We start from the raw sequence: 15714 nt of genomic DNA, 5'->3' as shown, positions 1-15714 counted from the left end.
TTGAGGAAAGTTCAGTCGCTGTAAAACAATAGATTTACTAAGTGGCAGTGAGTGTATGTTACACTCTGCTCCAGCTGTTAACTTGCTTTTATATTTACTGAGACCATTTTATTTGGCACGTCACTCTCGGCACTTATGAATTGTGTGTGTCAGATAATAATAGAGCTTGGGTGGTCTGTGGGGTGAAACTCTGTAACCATGTTGTTGCTCTGTTATAGTATAATTTGTGTGTCTCTATTTAACGGATTGATATAGGCTTTAGTGGATTTATTACTGAGTTGGCCTTCATGCTTAACTCAATCTGCTTTGTTAATTATGGCACGGACACTCACGTGCATGACATTTGAACAATACACAAACAATAAGATGAAGAAGAAGTCTTTCCTTCAAAATGTCACATTTAGAAGTGTGGCAGGTTATATACTCTTGTTTCTGATCCAGGAACATGAAAACATAAAATGCTGTCACTGAAACTAAGATATTCATCTCTTATATCACATAACTCATCAATCTGCATGCTGAATACATTTAAAAAAAAAATATTAGATCTCTTTCGACCCACTTCCCAAACAAAATAAAAGTATGTAAATAATTGATTAAAGCTTAACCCAAACGGTCGAATTACATCTAAGTTCCCACCCACAAGCTCAGAAAACCCAGAGAATGAGTTATAAATCCTGTCACAAATCCCCCCTCCTCTAATTCCACATCAGCAACAAGCCGGTCACCCAGCGGTGACATGACTTAAGGGGACATGGGCGGGGGACTGGTCTTTGCCGCAGCAGATTTGTCTCATAACAATGGCTCTGATTTGCATAGGTGCAGCGTTTAGGTTGGCCTCGGGCTGTCAGCGAGGGGAACAGGAGAGGACTAAGGAGGAATTTCCTCACTCGTCCTCGGGCTCTGTAAGACTTTAATTTGCAAAGTACAGCGTGTTACTGTGTGGCTCTTGAGAGTGGGTGCAAAGACTTCTCTCACTGTCTCAAAAATATCCAACCAGTGCAGTACTCAAAATAAATTGATGCTCTTCTTCACATCGAGGACTTTTCACCCATCTGGTTGTTTTATATGAAATAGATGGTAAATTATCCAAAATGAGCTTTTCTTTGGCATCATTCATTGTTTAATGTAATGATAACTTTGACAGTAAGAAGCCAATTACAGTTAGTAAGAAAAAAGAGACAAACTTCGAATGAGCGACGTAAACTTGCACCATGTCTTCTCATGCATTTCCACATCACATTCAAATACTTAACAAGCTTCACAAGCAGATTTTCAACAAACAAAAGTATATTTTTGGTTAAAATTTGTCTCACTCATGGGGGCCAACTCAATTTATGTAAGTTTGGCTGTTTCATTTGGCTGTTTTTGAGTTTCGTGAAACCAGCCCAGTGCCCGTTCTAAACCTGCCTGTTTGAATTGGGCTGTGTACTTGCCTGTGTTGATGCTGGTTGCATTTTTCTTTCTAAATCTGTAAAAGTGGCCTGTAGTAATTGAGGAGTGGTAGATGAAAACCAACTGCAGGACTCAGTCAACAGAACCCTGAAGCTGCACCACGCTGCGGCTCTAAGAGCTGTTCACCTGTTTGTTCAGAGTTCAGGGAAGATTGACGTAGCACGCAGAGCATAGAACTGGAGAGTCAGTAATTGTACTCGACAACATCTCTTGTACCAGCTGTATCCAAATTGCCCCGAATTCAACACTGAACTATATACATACCAAGGTTAAAGCCAATTAGATGGACGGCTCTTGAAATATGTGAGCCACAGAGAGAGATTTCTGAAATTCTTAGATGGATTGTTAATTCTTATACAAAGAGCTCATCATGGATTTTCTTTTTAACTTTTTTTTTTTTTAATCTTAGTGATCATTTTCTCTCTGTGAAAATTACCTCCAGACTCCAAAGCTTTTGTGACAAATAATTGATAGAAGTGAAGACTTCCATCAACCCAGGCTGGTTTCACCATTTCAGGGAATGATGTTGTTCAATGTGTCGTGACTCTGTTCCTTTCAGCTACAAAAGACTAATCTGTGTCAAAATGTGACACAACCAGTTTGAGCAACATGGGTTGTGGTGTAGATTCGGAACAGACCAGGCTTATGGACTCACAACTACAAGATTAAACCAATTCTCTTGAATTATCAACACAAATATATGTAAAAGGAATTCTAATGTTTTCTGTTTGATGCAGACGTTGGAATTCTGGTTGTGGAAATGAAACCCCTGCATGGTGCCAAGTGTGCTGAATCTTGAATTAAGTATGCATGTCAGGTTTCAGTTGGAATTACATGAGCAAAAAAAAAAAGTAATTTAAAAGCCACTGTGGTAAGAAAAAAAGATGACTGGAATATATAATCAGATCTCTTTGACACACGGGTCAGTTTCTTAAGAAATATTCAAATTCAATGTTGACACGTTACAAGAAATATGTACTTTTGTTTTGTCGGTAAACAAACGCGAAGAATGAAATGTATGTACCTGGAATAATTGTCTAACGGTGTATCTGTTGCACTGGAAAACAGGTGGCTTTTTATCACTTCAGATTACATTTGCTCAAGGTCATCTTTGAGCCCACACACAGGACTTAAAATGTTCTGCTGGATTTTGAATAAGTAAACGCTTTCAGCAGCATGTCCTTATTCACATTAGTAGCCTCCGAGGCTGCAGTGTTTATTTTTTATTTTTTGAGGTGGTGGGTGGGTGGGGGCCCTGTTTTCATTTGGAGGAACACTGAGCCGGGGGTTTCTGTAAGCCTGACGAGGCTGCTCGCTGAAGCCTGCAGTCCTTTTGTGAAGCATGTGTTTCACCGCGGCCCTCGGCTTTCTCTGAGGGGCTTCTTCCCGGGGAGGCTGCCAGTGGGAGCCCGCTGCCACGCTGAGCCCAAAGATCTGAGCCCCTGCAACCTCCTAGCATTAGCATCTCTTAATGCAGAACAGCATGGGGTCGGCCAGTGTTGGCTTTCAGCGCGGCCGGGCTCCCTGGTGAAAGAACCAAACGCACCACGACCTCACAGCTGACCAAGCAGGAATGCTGAGCCGATCTGGGTGTGAGGCTCGGGGACGCGGCTGTGTGTGAATTTCAAATAAGTCTTCATTTGGAACTGCTTAATCTTCCCCCTGTGTCTGCAAGGACGGGGGGAAATCTGGTTAAAAGAGGTCACACCAGAAAGTAATTTAGCCACAGACACCATGAGGGATGAAGCTATCTGAGGCTAAATAATAATTTAATGAGTAGCACATGGCACTGGCATGGCACGTCCCTGTGTTCTCTCAATATGTGCAATTTCAGTTTTGACTTGACATATCAAAAGGAATCTGTTTCCCTTGATGTTGTCAAGTTATCAATAAACTGAGACCAACAGACAATTTGTCCAGTTCCATTCAACTGGCAGTTCGTCAGCGCACAGAGACCGTGGATAATGCATTTTGCATACCTACATATCTTCTTTTCATTGACATAAATTGAGATGCATTACTTTCATTCCATGATAATTGCGGACCATCTGTGCCCTCTAACAAAATCTTCAACCTCTTGATGGATATGCAGCAGAGTGACACACACAGCAGAGCATACGTAACCACTTGTCTTGTTCTTGGTAAGGCAGCTCACAAATTGACAGAAAATCCATTTGATCTCACAAAGGTGGAGAGAGACAGATGCTGGGACCTAATGGATTAGGTTGCAAACTGTGGTGGACCTTAGCTGGGAATATAGAAAATTGATTCAGAGAGTTTTATCCCTTAAAATACTTTATTTTGTTTGTGTTTGAATTCACTCTTGCAAGGACTCTTTTACATGCGCTTAGAATAAATAGCATGAAACGAATTCTTTTTTAGTTTCATGCCTCATTTGGTGTCCTCTGTGAAAGCCGGTGACAGGATGTTATACAAAAGCCATTTTTTTCCCTCCTCCAGGTACTAATGAAGGTGAACTTAAAGTCAAATTACACAAGGTCCTTTTCTCCTTTATTTTCTTAGCGAGAACCAGTGGAGAGCTGATTGTTAAACCCACCTTTTGTTGTTTGTTACCTCTCAAATGAGTCCAGGAGAAACATGCTACTATTCCCGCATGGCTCTTCCCTGTCAGACTCCTCTGACAGTGCAGGAAACGTGGAGGCCAGCAGAGAGAGCCAGCTACAGGGAGCAAGCAGAGAGTGCAGCTCCACTGCCTTCATGATAAATTCTATTTGTATTTTTATAGACAAACGGTATTCAACTGGAAATTTTGCTCCTATGATTAGCCATAGGCACTATAACAGTAAGCAAGATTTAATGATTTATCTGGGTGCTGGATAGCTTTTGATTAATTCTGCATCGAATGGCTCACACCTCATTGCTTTGATCGGGTGTCCGGGGCATGTCATATCACTTTATTTCATCAGGTGTGACCATCAGGGCTCTGTGATTTTATCCTCCGTCCTTGTTCAGAAATAGACCTTTTCTCTGGATACTGCACAGAGAGGCAGACTAAGTCACAATCAAGGGTTCCTCAATATGCATGAGGCCAAAATTGCACCACTTAATATTTGTCATGTGTAGTCTTCAAGTTAAAAAATGCAATTCAGTCCAAATTTGGCCATTCTAGGTGGAGAACTATTCCAACAGTGCAAGTTTATATTTCATGTTTGAGCATTATTTGAGCAGCACGTGCACACCCTGCATGCAGCTAATCGTTGTTGCTGTTAAAAAGACAGTGCTGCATAATTACAAGTGCTACCATCTGGTAGCTCAATATACAAGGAAAACGTGTATCCAGTAAAAGACAGGCTGATCTTGTACACACACATTTAACTGCTGCAGTTACAGTATATTGAACTGTTTCCATGACTACTGTTGCTGATTCTTAGCCATGCAGGACCGTACAGTACACGCTGCTGATGTGACGGCTGAGATCTGCTCCTCAGCTGCAGAGCAGCATCATTACTGACAAGTCGGTTTTAGAGTGTGATTTTATGTAGTCCCACTTTTTTCCTTACTAACTCATCTCTTGAGAAAAAGCGTATTTTCAGGTTTTGTAACTCAGCGATTTCACTAACTTATTCTCATAAAAAAAGCTTTATCATACTTTAGCTTTCACTGCGCCACAGCAGTTTAGCTGCAGGCTACTGGCTATTGGCCAACTTGATGTACTAAGCACATTTTGCCAGTAAGAGAAGTATGGCAGTCCCTGAGGTGAATCAGATTAATTATAATATTTATGACATTTTGAAATATTTAATACATGGGAGTTGTTTATTTGAATCACCTTTGGATATGATTTAATGGAGAAATCCCAACAATGCAGTCTTTAATCTTGATATAATTTATGTATTTGATGTATTAAATTAATACATTCAACTTGCAAATTTTAAAGGTAGAGAGATTTCAGAAAGCCGCAACTGCAGGAAGTTTTTTTTATTTTATTATCTCCGCTATGGAGGTTATTTTTTTTCCACTGTCCATTCGTTGGTAAGTTTGTTTGTCAGCAGGAATACGCAGACACTGCTTAACAGATTTTCATGGAAGATGGCGATGTGGGACATGGTCCAAGAAGGAGCCATGCAATTTGGGGATTTTTGTTCACTTTTTTTCACACTGCAAGATGGGTTGTTTATTGGCATTTTTCACAATTTACCAGGAAATAATGCCTTGGTCTTAATGACGTGAATCGGGGACGGATGTTTATGAGTTCATGGGATTTGGTGCAGATCCAATTGAAAATTTGGAACTTACAGTTTTCAACAAGGGGAATGTTGAGCCCTGGCAGGAATGAGTGCTGTCTCTAGTTGTATGTCTGGATGAGCACCAAAACAAGGAATTCACAGTCGTGAGATACATGTGCCAGTTTTTAGTGGTTCATGAGTAAATAGTGACATTATCAGAAAACACAGAATCAGCCAAACAAACAAATAACTTGATCCCTCACCTTTAAATGAATCCCTTAGTTTTCATCAGTTATAATATGGTTAAAAATACCCTGGTGTTTTTTATTTGATTTGTCGTTTTTTTCCTCATGAACAGTCTGGAAAGTTACCAGGATTCATTTCATAATGAAGCTACTTGATACCTCACACGTTTGAAATAATAACATCTTACCATTAGTCAGACATTCCTGTTATCCCTCCGGGTGGGGGGTGGCAGCTAATGAAGTGGATTTGCCTTAATTACTTGTCTGGAATAGCATCAGGAGGTCTCAACCGGTGCACGCATCTGTTGGGAAGAAAAATGAAAAAGCACATTCCCAGACTGAATGGATATTCTTTAGGTCTCTGCTCTGAATGCCATGTGAAGGTTTGGCCATTGTAGCGAAGCCCCCTTCTCTGTCTCTGATAACAAATTAATCTCCTTTTCCGCCGCTTCGTTGTGCAAAGCAGGTCAATAGAAAACCATTTATTTTCCTTCTGTCCTTTGAATGCTGGTGAAAAATTCTTACTGACTCACCACATCTGTGAGGGTCGTGCTGCTCCGAGCTTTGTCTCATAAACAGTCGTGTTTCTCATCGTTGTGTAAGAAAAAAAAATATACCACAAGTACTTATGTGGCTGTTGAAGGGTTATTGTTTGGACGAGGACAAGCAACATACAGTCAGCTAATGTGTCCAAATTATGATTCAGTGCTTATCTGGTTCTTTCTCTGTAGAACATCTTCTACTATGTATTATAATGGTGATGGCTTATATGCAAATAATTTAGCGAGTGAAGTCAACTTGTTTTGCAGACTGTAAAGCATCTGGAGGAAACTACATGTACAACATAGTTTTAAAAACTACAAATATTATGATTGAACTTAATGTAGGTTTTGTCTTCACCAGGAAACTTTTGAATTTAAATGTTTTGTATTGTAATCAAATATTCATGGCTATTACGTTTCAGTTGAGTAAACATTCATAGCACTTAACATACAAATACAACACAACTTTATGCTGCTTATATGACCAGTTTTATGATTAGCTTTGATTAAGAATGAATACAATTATATATTATTTATATGAACAATTTAAAAATATTTTATTTACATAAACATTTCTATATTTATACATGTGTCAATATTTTTCCTTTATTACATATCAAAATTATTACATTTTATATTTGTGATTCATATTTATTTTATTTTATATATTTTCCCTGTATTTAATTAGTCTAAAATTGTTCTGTTCAACTATTTTCATCATATTTTATCATACTTTTAAAACTAATAGTCTGAAAGTGTGTTTCCAATCAGGCAACTGTTAGCTTGCTCCACTGAAAATGTCATTGTGCAGTGACAATCTCTCATTTCTTTAGAATACATTTTTATAGATTTTCTTTTATTTGTGCAGATGTTGTCAAATGTTCTTTGCAAAAATTGCTCCTGGTCATGAAAAAAAAACTTTAAGTTACATTAAAGTTAAATGCTTTTCTATGCCTGCTCATAGTGGACCTGCATTAACAGGTGTTATTGTTGTGTTACGTTTATGGTATATAAATCATATATATATATTCATTAATTTCTGTGGTAATTATTGAGGCCATAGTGCAGCTAAAATCTGAATTACTTATTGCCGCACTTGGGCTGGATCATCATAGGAGGTAAAGTATTTGTTGCCCAGGCAGTAAAAGCATTCCAGACCAGTGATGCATTTGTCCCTGTGATGTATTTCTCAGCATATGACTATACTGTCCCCGAATGTAATTAGCATAACCTTATTAATGGCTTTAGGGATCAGGTACATTACCGCGTAGGAGGGAGGTCATCAACAACTGTTTGCTTTTACTGTACATCGGCCTATTGTTCAACAGGACGGAGGCATACCTCACTCTCTCTCTCAGCCTCTCCCTCGTTCAGTGTCTCAGCTAATTACAAGGGCAGCATTGTGCTCAGTATGGAACCATCTGTCAGTGCGACAGATGCCGAATATAGCACTCGCTCCAAAATGGAAAGAAATAAAACAATTCCCATGAGTGGTCCATCCTGAAAAATTTGTGAACCAGACTAAAAAAATCTAGTCTGAAGGTGAGAAATAAAACTCTCTGCTTTTATTTATTCCATTGATGACGAATGAAATGTACAGAATTAGATGAAACACTGGTTAATTTGTGACTTTAAAGGAAGAGGCTTCAGTCGCTGCTTGAGGATTAACTGCAACATTTGTTTCTCTTTGCTGAGTAGCTCGTTGGCTCGTTACCTGTAAACACAATGGGCTCGATTTCCATTTCCCCCAAAATGCCTTGGGCGCTCAAACTTAGTGCCAGTTTGTTCTCCTCAAACCGTCTTTCCACCTCCAGCAGTTGCATTTATTTGCCTTGATTGACACCTGTTGATATGGCAGCTTCAAGTTCCTGACCCCTGAACTGACTCTTCAGCTTCTTCACTGGCATGATTAGGTGTTGCTTTAATGAAGGAGCTGATTATACAAAATAAGCCCTAACTGTGTGTGTCTGTATTTCACTCTTTCTGCTGTAAATTGGCAATTTAGTGTTGTGGATATCTGTGAAATAAAGGGAGGCGTGCTGCTCTAAAGAAAAGCCACTCTTTCAACTCTGTGTAAAGCCAGTTCATTGATTGATGAATGGCTTAGCAGATGTGGAAATAAATGGATACAGAGTGCACAAGGACATTGGTCTTCTATCTTGTGAAGTGCGGAGAGTATCAGATACAGTGCATATAAGACCTCTGGGTACAATCTGTTCTCCTACACTTCATATCTAATAGTTTTAAATCCTCCGGTGAAAAGTGACAACGGAGCTTGTAAAAGACATAAAAAGGGTAAATTTGGGCTGATAAAACGACATAAGATGAGATCACAGGCTGAACACTGCAAATGTGACAATAACACGCAGCTGATTTTTAGCAAATAGCTGCGTGCTGTTGTGTATTTGTTTTAAAGCTTAAATGTGCTGCAGTTTACCAGAGAATTTGCACAGTGCAGAATGAAACAGAGGCTGTTCTCTGACACCGACTCCGGAAAGTGTCCAGAACATTCAGGTGTTGCTGCAGGAATTATGTGTTTCTGTTTACTGCACATCAACACCTGCCTCGACACTAATCACCAAAACCCAGTGAATCTCACCTTTCTAAGTTGCAATCTTTGCTGCTGTCTTCTACGCGTATGGCTCCTCTTCTTCATCCTGAGATATTTGTATTCTTACCTTATCCGTCACATCATCAACATGCCCACTCGCTCACTGTGACATTTTCCCGCTGTATTCTACACAGATATTTTCTGTACTTTTACAAGGGGCCTTGCAGGAAATGTTCCTGATTATATCAAAAGCAACTGACTCGTACATTCTCACATACAGCACCTCATAGAAATGTCCAGATTTCAGTTCATGTCTGATCGGATGGAGGATATCTGACATGAGGCAAATTCAGACAACAAAAAACATGTTAAAATATTTTCGGTGTTGGGTTCAACCACGTTGGCTCGGCGATCTACCGAGTTTTGTAATGCCGCACGTGCCTCTAATTGGAGAAAACATCGGGCTCAGAGTTGGAAGACAAGAAAATAGAAAGCCTGCTGGCCCTGTCTGTAAGCGGCTAGACTGTTTCTATAAAAAGACTTCACAGACTCAAATTACCTCCCCTAGCTGAATAAATGCAAAAAAAAAAAAAAAACGTGAAGAACTGGTCAGTTTCAAGAAGATTCCAGCTCGTCTGTTTACACAGGGGCCACTATCTCGTCTGAGTAAACTTTCAAAGGTCTCTGTGGGAGGCAGAGGCCACACTCTGATAGAGAACAGTTTGGAGAAATAATGAGTGGAGGAAGGACTTGTTTTTTTTAAGAGGGATTTGTGGCTCTCAAGTCGAAAGAGTCTTTAGGCGGGAATTAATGTGCTGCTCGTGAAACCACAACTAATCATTTATCAGTCCCAAAGTTGATGCTCTTGGAGTTAAAGAAACACCAGGAGGCACTTGTAAATAATCCTGCTTGCACACACAGACACACGTATGCAACATCCAGAGCCCCCCTCGATGTGCTGGAGCCTCCAAAGAAAACCAAGACTCAAAAGTGCCTGAAAAACATTGGTGAACGAGTTGTGTTTATTCCCTGTAACGTGTTTTATTGTTTTCCTCTTTTTCTCTCAGACGGAGTCTTTCAAAACCACTCTCGGCTACGGACACCTCCTCTACCGCTCTCCCACTCCCACTCGCCCAATCATCAGCACCATGCGGCCTCCATTAACTCCTTGAACAGGGGCAACTACACGCCTCGGAGCAACCCGAGCCCCGCGCCAACAGACGGCTCTGTTCCTCCCGAGGGTCCGGCCAGTGGCCAAGAATCCGGCAGTGCACAGGACAACTGGCTGCTCAACAGCAACATCCCCCTGGAAACAAGGTACCGTGTAGCTCTTCTCCTGACGTGTAGACATGTCGGCATCTGTAAGTCTGTGAGCTTGACCCAGTGCCATTGAACGCAGCATTTTCATGCTGTCTGCTCCATGTTGAGTTACCACTGTGCTAACAAGGAGCAAAGCAATAAATGGGAAATACCCTGCTAGGGGCAAAGGCCTACATTTGTGATGAACATGATTGTGTGGCAAACAAGAGAAAAAGTGCTGCTTTGGGGTCTTTAGTCTGATGTTAGCAATCAAGTTTAAACAGCAGTGTAATTTTAATCACGTTCAACATGAAACAGTTCTTGGAAAATTACTTTCCGAGCTCCTGCACGTCAACCTAAAGTTTTATTTATTTCATATTAATCAGTATTCAGTGCTCTAGCACAGTTCTCAATAGGAGGCCCTTGTGTGAAGTAGATCTGTCAAGTGTTATTGTAACAAAGGGAATATCTGTTGGTATTTCTTTGGCTGGTCTTACTGCGAGGTGGTATGAAATCAAGAATAGCAAGGTGGAATTATCCCAACCCTCCTGATGATCACGTTACTCTGCTTTCAGAAGAAAAACTCCCTGAACAAAACCCAACTTCTCAGCGTGAACAGGTTGCCCGCTGAGCAAATTTGAATAAAAAGACAGTAAAACCTTGTCTTTGATGGAACTTGCTATAAAAAATCATTATTTATATTATTTATACGTGTTTACCAAACTTTTTAAAGCACAGCAGCCGTTCTTAGGAATTTTCTTTCTTTTCTCCAACTCCCTTTGCAATCCAACACTCACCACAGCACACATAGTCGGTTTTAACAGCTTTAAATATTGTTTTCCTGGTGAAAAAAACAGGGACTGTTGATCCTGCTGTTGCACACACACTATCAGGGTAGAGAGTGCACAGCTCTGACAAGCAGTTTCTCGACATATATGGTGTTGGGGATACCTCAGTCAATGCTGAATTATGGATATCCACAAGCAGCCGAAATGTGGCTCTTAGCCAAGCACTCAGTCTGATGTTAGTGTTGCTGGTCAGCTCACACTCAGGTGTCTCAGACCATGACAATGTCTGAGGTGCATTTCTATAAGCTCTATGTCGCGTGTAATATTTTTCATCTGCTGAGCCCCTGAAAAAGCCGGAAAAGAGTTATATGTTGATATGACAACTACACACTGAGATGTCATATTTAAATGTTCAGATTTTTACATTTGTTACATTTTTCAGTTGATATGTTCTATTTAAATTATTTATCCTTTATTTGGGACGATGGGGATATAAAATCTCTTCTGCCAGGAAGTCTTGGTGAAGATGGGCAGCAATGAAGTAAATAATTAATAAGAATACAATACTATACCAAGGCACAGCACACAGATTAAAAACAAAGAAAATATGGATAAAATGTATCATATCATCATAAATTATAATGATATGATCTTGTAGCAGCTTTGGGTGTTCCTCAAGTCACCCAGTGATGCTGTGGCCCCCTCTTGGGGAAACACTGATCCATATTAGGCAGTGCAATGTGACCAAAGGTAATTTCACTTTCTCCGTTCTGTTTGACGAGATCCTTACGTAGGTTGTAAAAGGTCTGGGGCGTAATTTGCCAGAGGTTACCAGGTTCATTTCAGACTTTAATGCCCAGAAGTCCTCCATGCAACAGAAGAAGCCAGTTCTTGGAGATGACCTATTTGGTATTTCCCTGTTCTGAGTCAAATTCACTATCACTGTTTGTGTTGCCTGCTAACATGGTGCATGGAAAACACAAATTATTGTCAAAATGAACAAAAAATAAAAAACGAAATAGAAAAAAAATTATGTCACACAATACATATCATTATATCGCGCAACCCTCGGTCCAGTGGGCTCAACCCTATTAAAAGTTAGTGTATTAAACTCTTTATTGTAAATCAAACTGGTATTGGCAGCAACAAGCTGATACTTAAGTTGGCAGAGTAAACAAGCAGCAATGAACAGACTCACTGTCTCTTCCCACAGTTTTTGTGGGACGGTTCAGTCAACAGGATAATGAGCATCAATTTCATCTGGTAGAAGGACAGTTAGTGCTATAATGAATGATTATGCGTCATCCAGCTCCGAGTTAATCCTACACAGGTATTCCCTGTGGAGCAGAAAACAGATGGTGAGGAGAGTGGATCTGCAACAGGAGAGAGTGCTGCTTAAACCACATGTATAGTCTCTTATGATCTATTGCCTTGAAAAAAGGATCAACTACCAAAGTTCTAATAATGAAATTTAAACCATTAGTAATATCCACACGGACCCTAAAATATTAAATGTCCCTTTTTCTTAGTTAATCGTATTGCAATGGCCCTCTCTCGTCACTTTTATGGAATTGAATGTCCCTGATAAATTCTGTGCTGGTGGGTCTTATCCCACTCTGCCACTGGAGAGATGCCAGCAGTTGGCTGGCCTTTCCAGTCTCAACAGTTTCTGCCAGGCATCTCTTTTTCTCTCTACTCTTCATTAAAAGTTGCATTCTTCCCGAGAACACAAGCTTGAGCGACCATGAACAGACTTCACGACCGGCCTCGATGGGGCAGAGATGAAAAAACAAAACAAGGCTTTTCTCTTGTAACACTGAACATGTTCAGCCTGCCCACCGCATGTGGATGGATCATTTCTCCATTGCATTGCTGCAGTGTTTCCTTATGGAACGGAGCTCTCAGACGGGATTATGGGAGAATTTTCTTTTTTTTTGTGCTGCAACCATTAAATAGGAAACAACTGTACTTATAGATACCATCCAATGTGAAAGCCAGTTCATTTGTATTTTAGAATCAAAGTAAGGTATTAGAATTGTTTTGTCTGAAATAAGTGAGACATATCATAAAGTTCTTATTTGTAAGTGATTCATTGTTTTCTCCCAATCACAACCTTAAAGGAGCCAGAATACTCTAATGTTTATCAGAGAAGAGCAGGACGCTTGCAGAGAAGGGCAGGGCTCGTACAAAACCAGGTATGGCAGTGCCCAAATGAAGGGAACAAGAGAGCTAGATGTTATTTGTCTCACACTTTTGTAGAAGTAGTTCCATAAGGGCCTTGGTTTCTTACCCCCCCACACACTGTCTGTCTTGATCTCCATCTGTCTGTTGTTGTCGATGTTGCTTGGTGATCACATACTCGGGGGTGGGGTGGGAGTGGGGGGTGGTGTGTAGTGCTGCCGGTGCGCACCAAAATGACGACATTTTATATTTGCATTATGATGAAACTATGATAAAATATATATCCATATATATATATTTTAAAGTGCTTAAAGATCTAATTCAATAAGAGATGATTAAGACAAATGAAAGGGTCATATTGACGTCCAAGGTATATTAATTGATTCACAACATCAACTCATTCACTTACAAGAGAACATTTCACCTTAATTATTGCCGCTAGCTGTTGGCGGCCTTTGAGTGGCAAGGTGAATTAAATAATTGTTTCCTACCTAGATAACATTAACTAGTAAAGATGAAAACATAGATCACTATTTTTTTGCTAGTTTAGGCTACATCCCCACTTAAGGGTTTGGCCCTGTTGACTTCACAACATCTGTTAGAGACAACAGGGTCAGCAATGTCTGTAATTGATTATACATGTTGCGCTCTACACTAGTAGCCAAGGCTAATGCCGGTTGTTTTCTTCCGGAAGAGGGTAATGGGATAAAAGCTTGAATTATCAATCAAGAGACTATCTCGCGACCTAGAAAGACCCAATCAGCAAGCGGTTGTGAGTGTCTATGTCATCGTTTCCAAACGTGTGTTTCTGTCTGTCTGAAACACAGCCTCAACGTTTTCAAACTAAATGAGACCAGCAGCATTTCCAAACTTAGTGGCTTTAAAACTCTGGAATAGTGTGGATATTATGGGTATCCATATCAGAGTAGTAGTATGGATGTAGCCTCTGCTAAGGCCTTTACCTTAACTTGACCTGTTAAGTAACCTTTCAAATTGATGTTTCCAAATTCATTTGTTCGTCATAGGTGCGCTCCGGTAGAAATAGCACTTCACCCCTGCACACACTGTATTTCTGTGTTTTCTTGCATGTTCATCTCAAACTAGCTTCATATTCCATCTTTCCATCTGTGTGTAGAAACATAGCAAAGCAGACATTCCTAGAGACTTTACAGGACAACCTCATTGAGATGGACATTCTGGCATCAGCTCACCACGATGCCCCGTACAACGACGGGTATGTTGCATGTTTGCTATCTGACTCACACCAATGTCAGATTCTGCTTTGCCATGAAAACAAATGTGCCTGTGCTTTTTTTCCCATCAAACATCCACTGTTTTGAAATGTCGTCAATGTCATATGTTCTGCAGTGGTGCAATCTTTTGCTGTACTCGTCCCATCCCTGTTAAATACAAAAAAGAAAAGAGTCACATTGTCAGGTTCCATTTCTTTTGATTAATGTGAAACATGACCGCTTTATGAAGTACAGTTGCCCATGTTATCTCCGACTGCTAGAACAGGATATGTCAGAGATTTGTCCTGATATTTATAAATAAAATATGCTCGCAGTGACTTTCCACATCATACATTGTAATGTGACATTCCATCACGTACATGTCACTGTCGCTCGAGCGCTTCGTGTAAACTTGTCAGGAGAACGGCCGTGACAACAGCGCCGCTGCCACTGACTCTCTGATGGGCTGATCATATGCACTTGGACATGCAGCCCGACACATGTTTTCAGAGATAGCCAGCCGTGTTCATCAAGGGCAAATGAATCTGCTCAACTTCGCGCTGCAACCTTATATACCGTATCTCTCCTCTGGACAGTCTTGACACATAGTCACGGGGAATTACTCCTCACCAGGCTGGCATGAATACATAAACAAGAGCCAGCTGCGGTCACTAGTCCTATAAATTGGATTTAATATTGATTCACAGCTTCGACTGAGCAAAGCCCAATATGCTCTAGTATTCTTACTAATCTAGCACAAGCGTGACTATGGCAACAGTACTAAAAGTGCTTGGAAGCAGAATTACTTACCAGTGGATGGGACTGCACTTGGATAGACTGTAACCTACAACATCATGATGATAGCAATCCTGCAGAAATAGAAATGTGAGTTTTTGTTTAGAAAATATCCCTTTTCTTACCCCTCCAGGCACTTCCTGTTCAAACCAGGTGGAACCTCACCAATGTATTGCACAACATCACCAGGATACCCTTTGACCTCCAGCACGGTGTACTCGCCTCCCCCGCGCCCTCTGCCTCGCAACACCTTCTCCCGACCTGCCTTCAGCCTGAAGAAACCCTACAAGCACTGCAACTGGAAGTGTGCTGCTCTCAGTGCCATTCTCATCTCAGTAACACTGCTGTTCCTGTTGGCCTACTTTATTGGTGAGTCACCTTTTCCTGCTGCTACACACCAGGAGGGCCACCTATTCACCCCAAGCCCCACCCCTCACTT

At 40.6% G+C, this 15714-nt stretch overlaps 1 protein-coding gene across 12 annotated transcripts in view; it reads left to right on the top strand.

Moving 5' to 3' along the window:
• Positions 1–15714, top strand: part of tenm4 (teneurin transmembrane protein 4) — a 159138-nt gene that overhangs the window by 59633 nt on the left and 83791 nt on the right. For 5 of the 12 annotated variants that reach the window (XM_069534262.1, XM_069534257.1, XM_020088429.2 and 2 more), the window contains 4 exons: positions 10048–10297; positions 13188–13262; positions 14384–14482; positions 15409–15644. In XM_069534262.1, coding sequence (XP_069390363.1) covers positions 10048–10297; positions 13188–13262; positions 14384–14482; positions 15409–15644 — 660 coding nt within the window. The remainder of the gene's footprint in view (positions 1–10047; positions 10298–13187; positions 13263–14383; positions 14483–15408; positions 15645–15714) is intronic. The other 7 variants (XM_069534265.1, XM_069534264.1, XM_069534263.1 and 4 more) reach the window with 3 other exon arrangements.

The sequence above is a fragment of the Paralichthys olivaceus genome, chromosome 11, assembly GCF_024713975.1.
Source record: "Paralichthys olivaceus isolate ysfri-2021 chromosome 11, ASM2471397v2, whole genome shotgun sequence".
NCBI classification, from domain to species: Eukaryota; Metazoa; Chordata; class Actinopteri; order Pleuronectiformes; family Paralichthyidae; genus Paralichthys; species Paralichthys olivaceus.
Note: the sequence above shows the minus strand (reverse complement) of the source record. Positions and strands in the feature narration are given on the sequence as shown.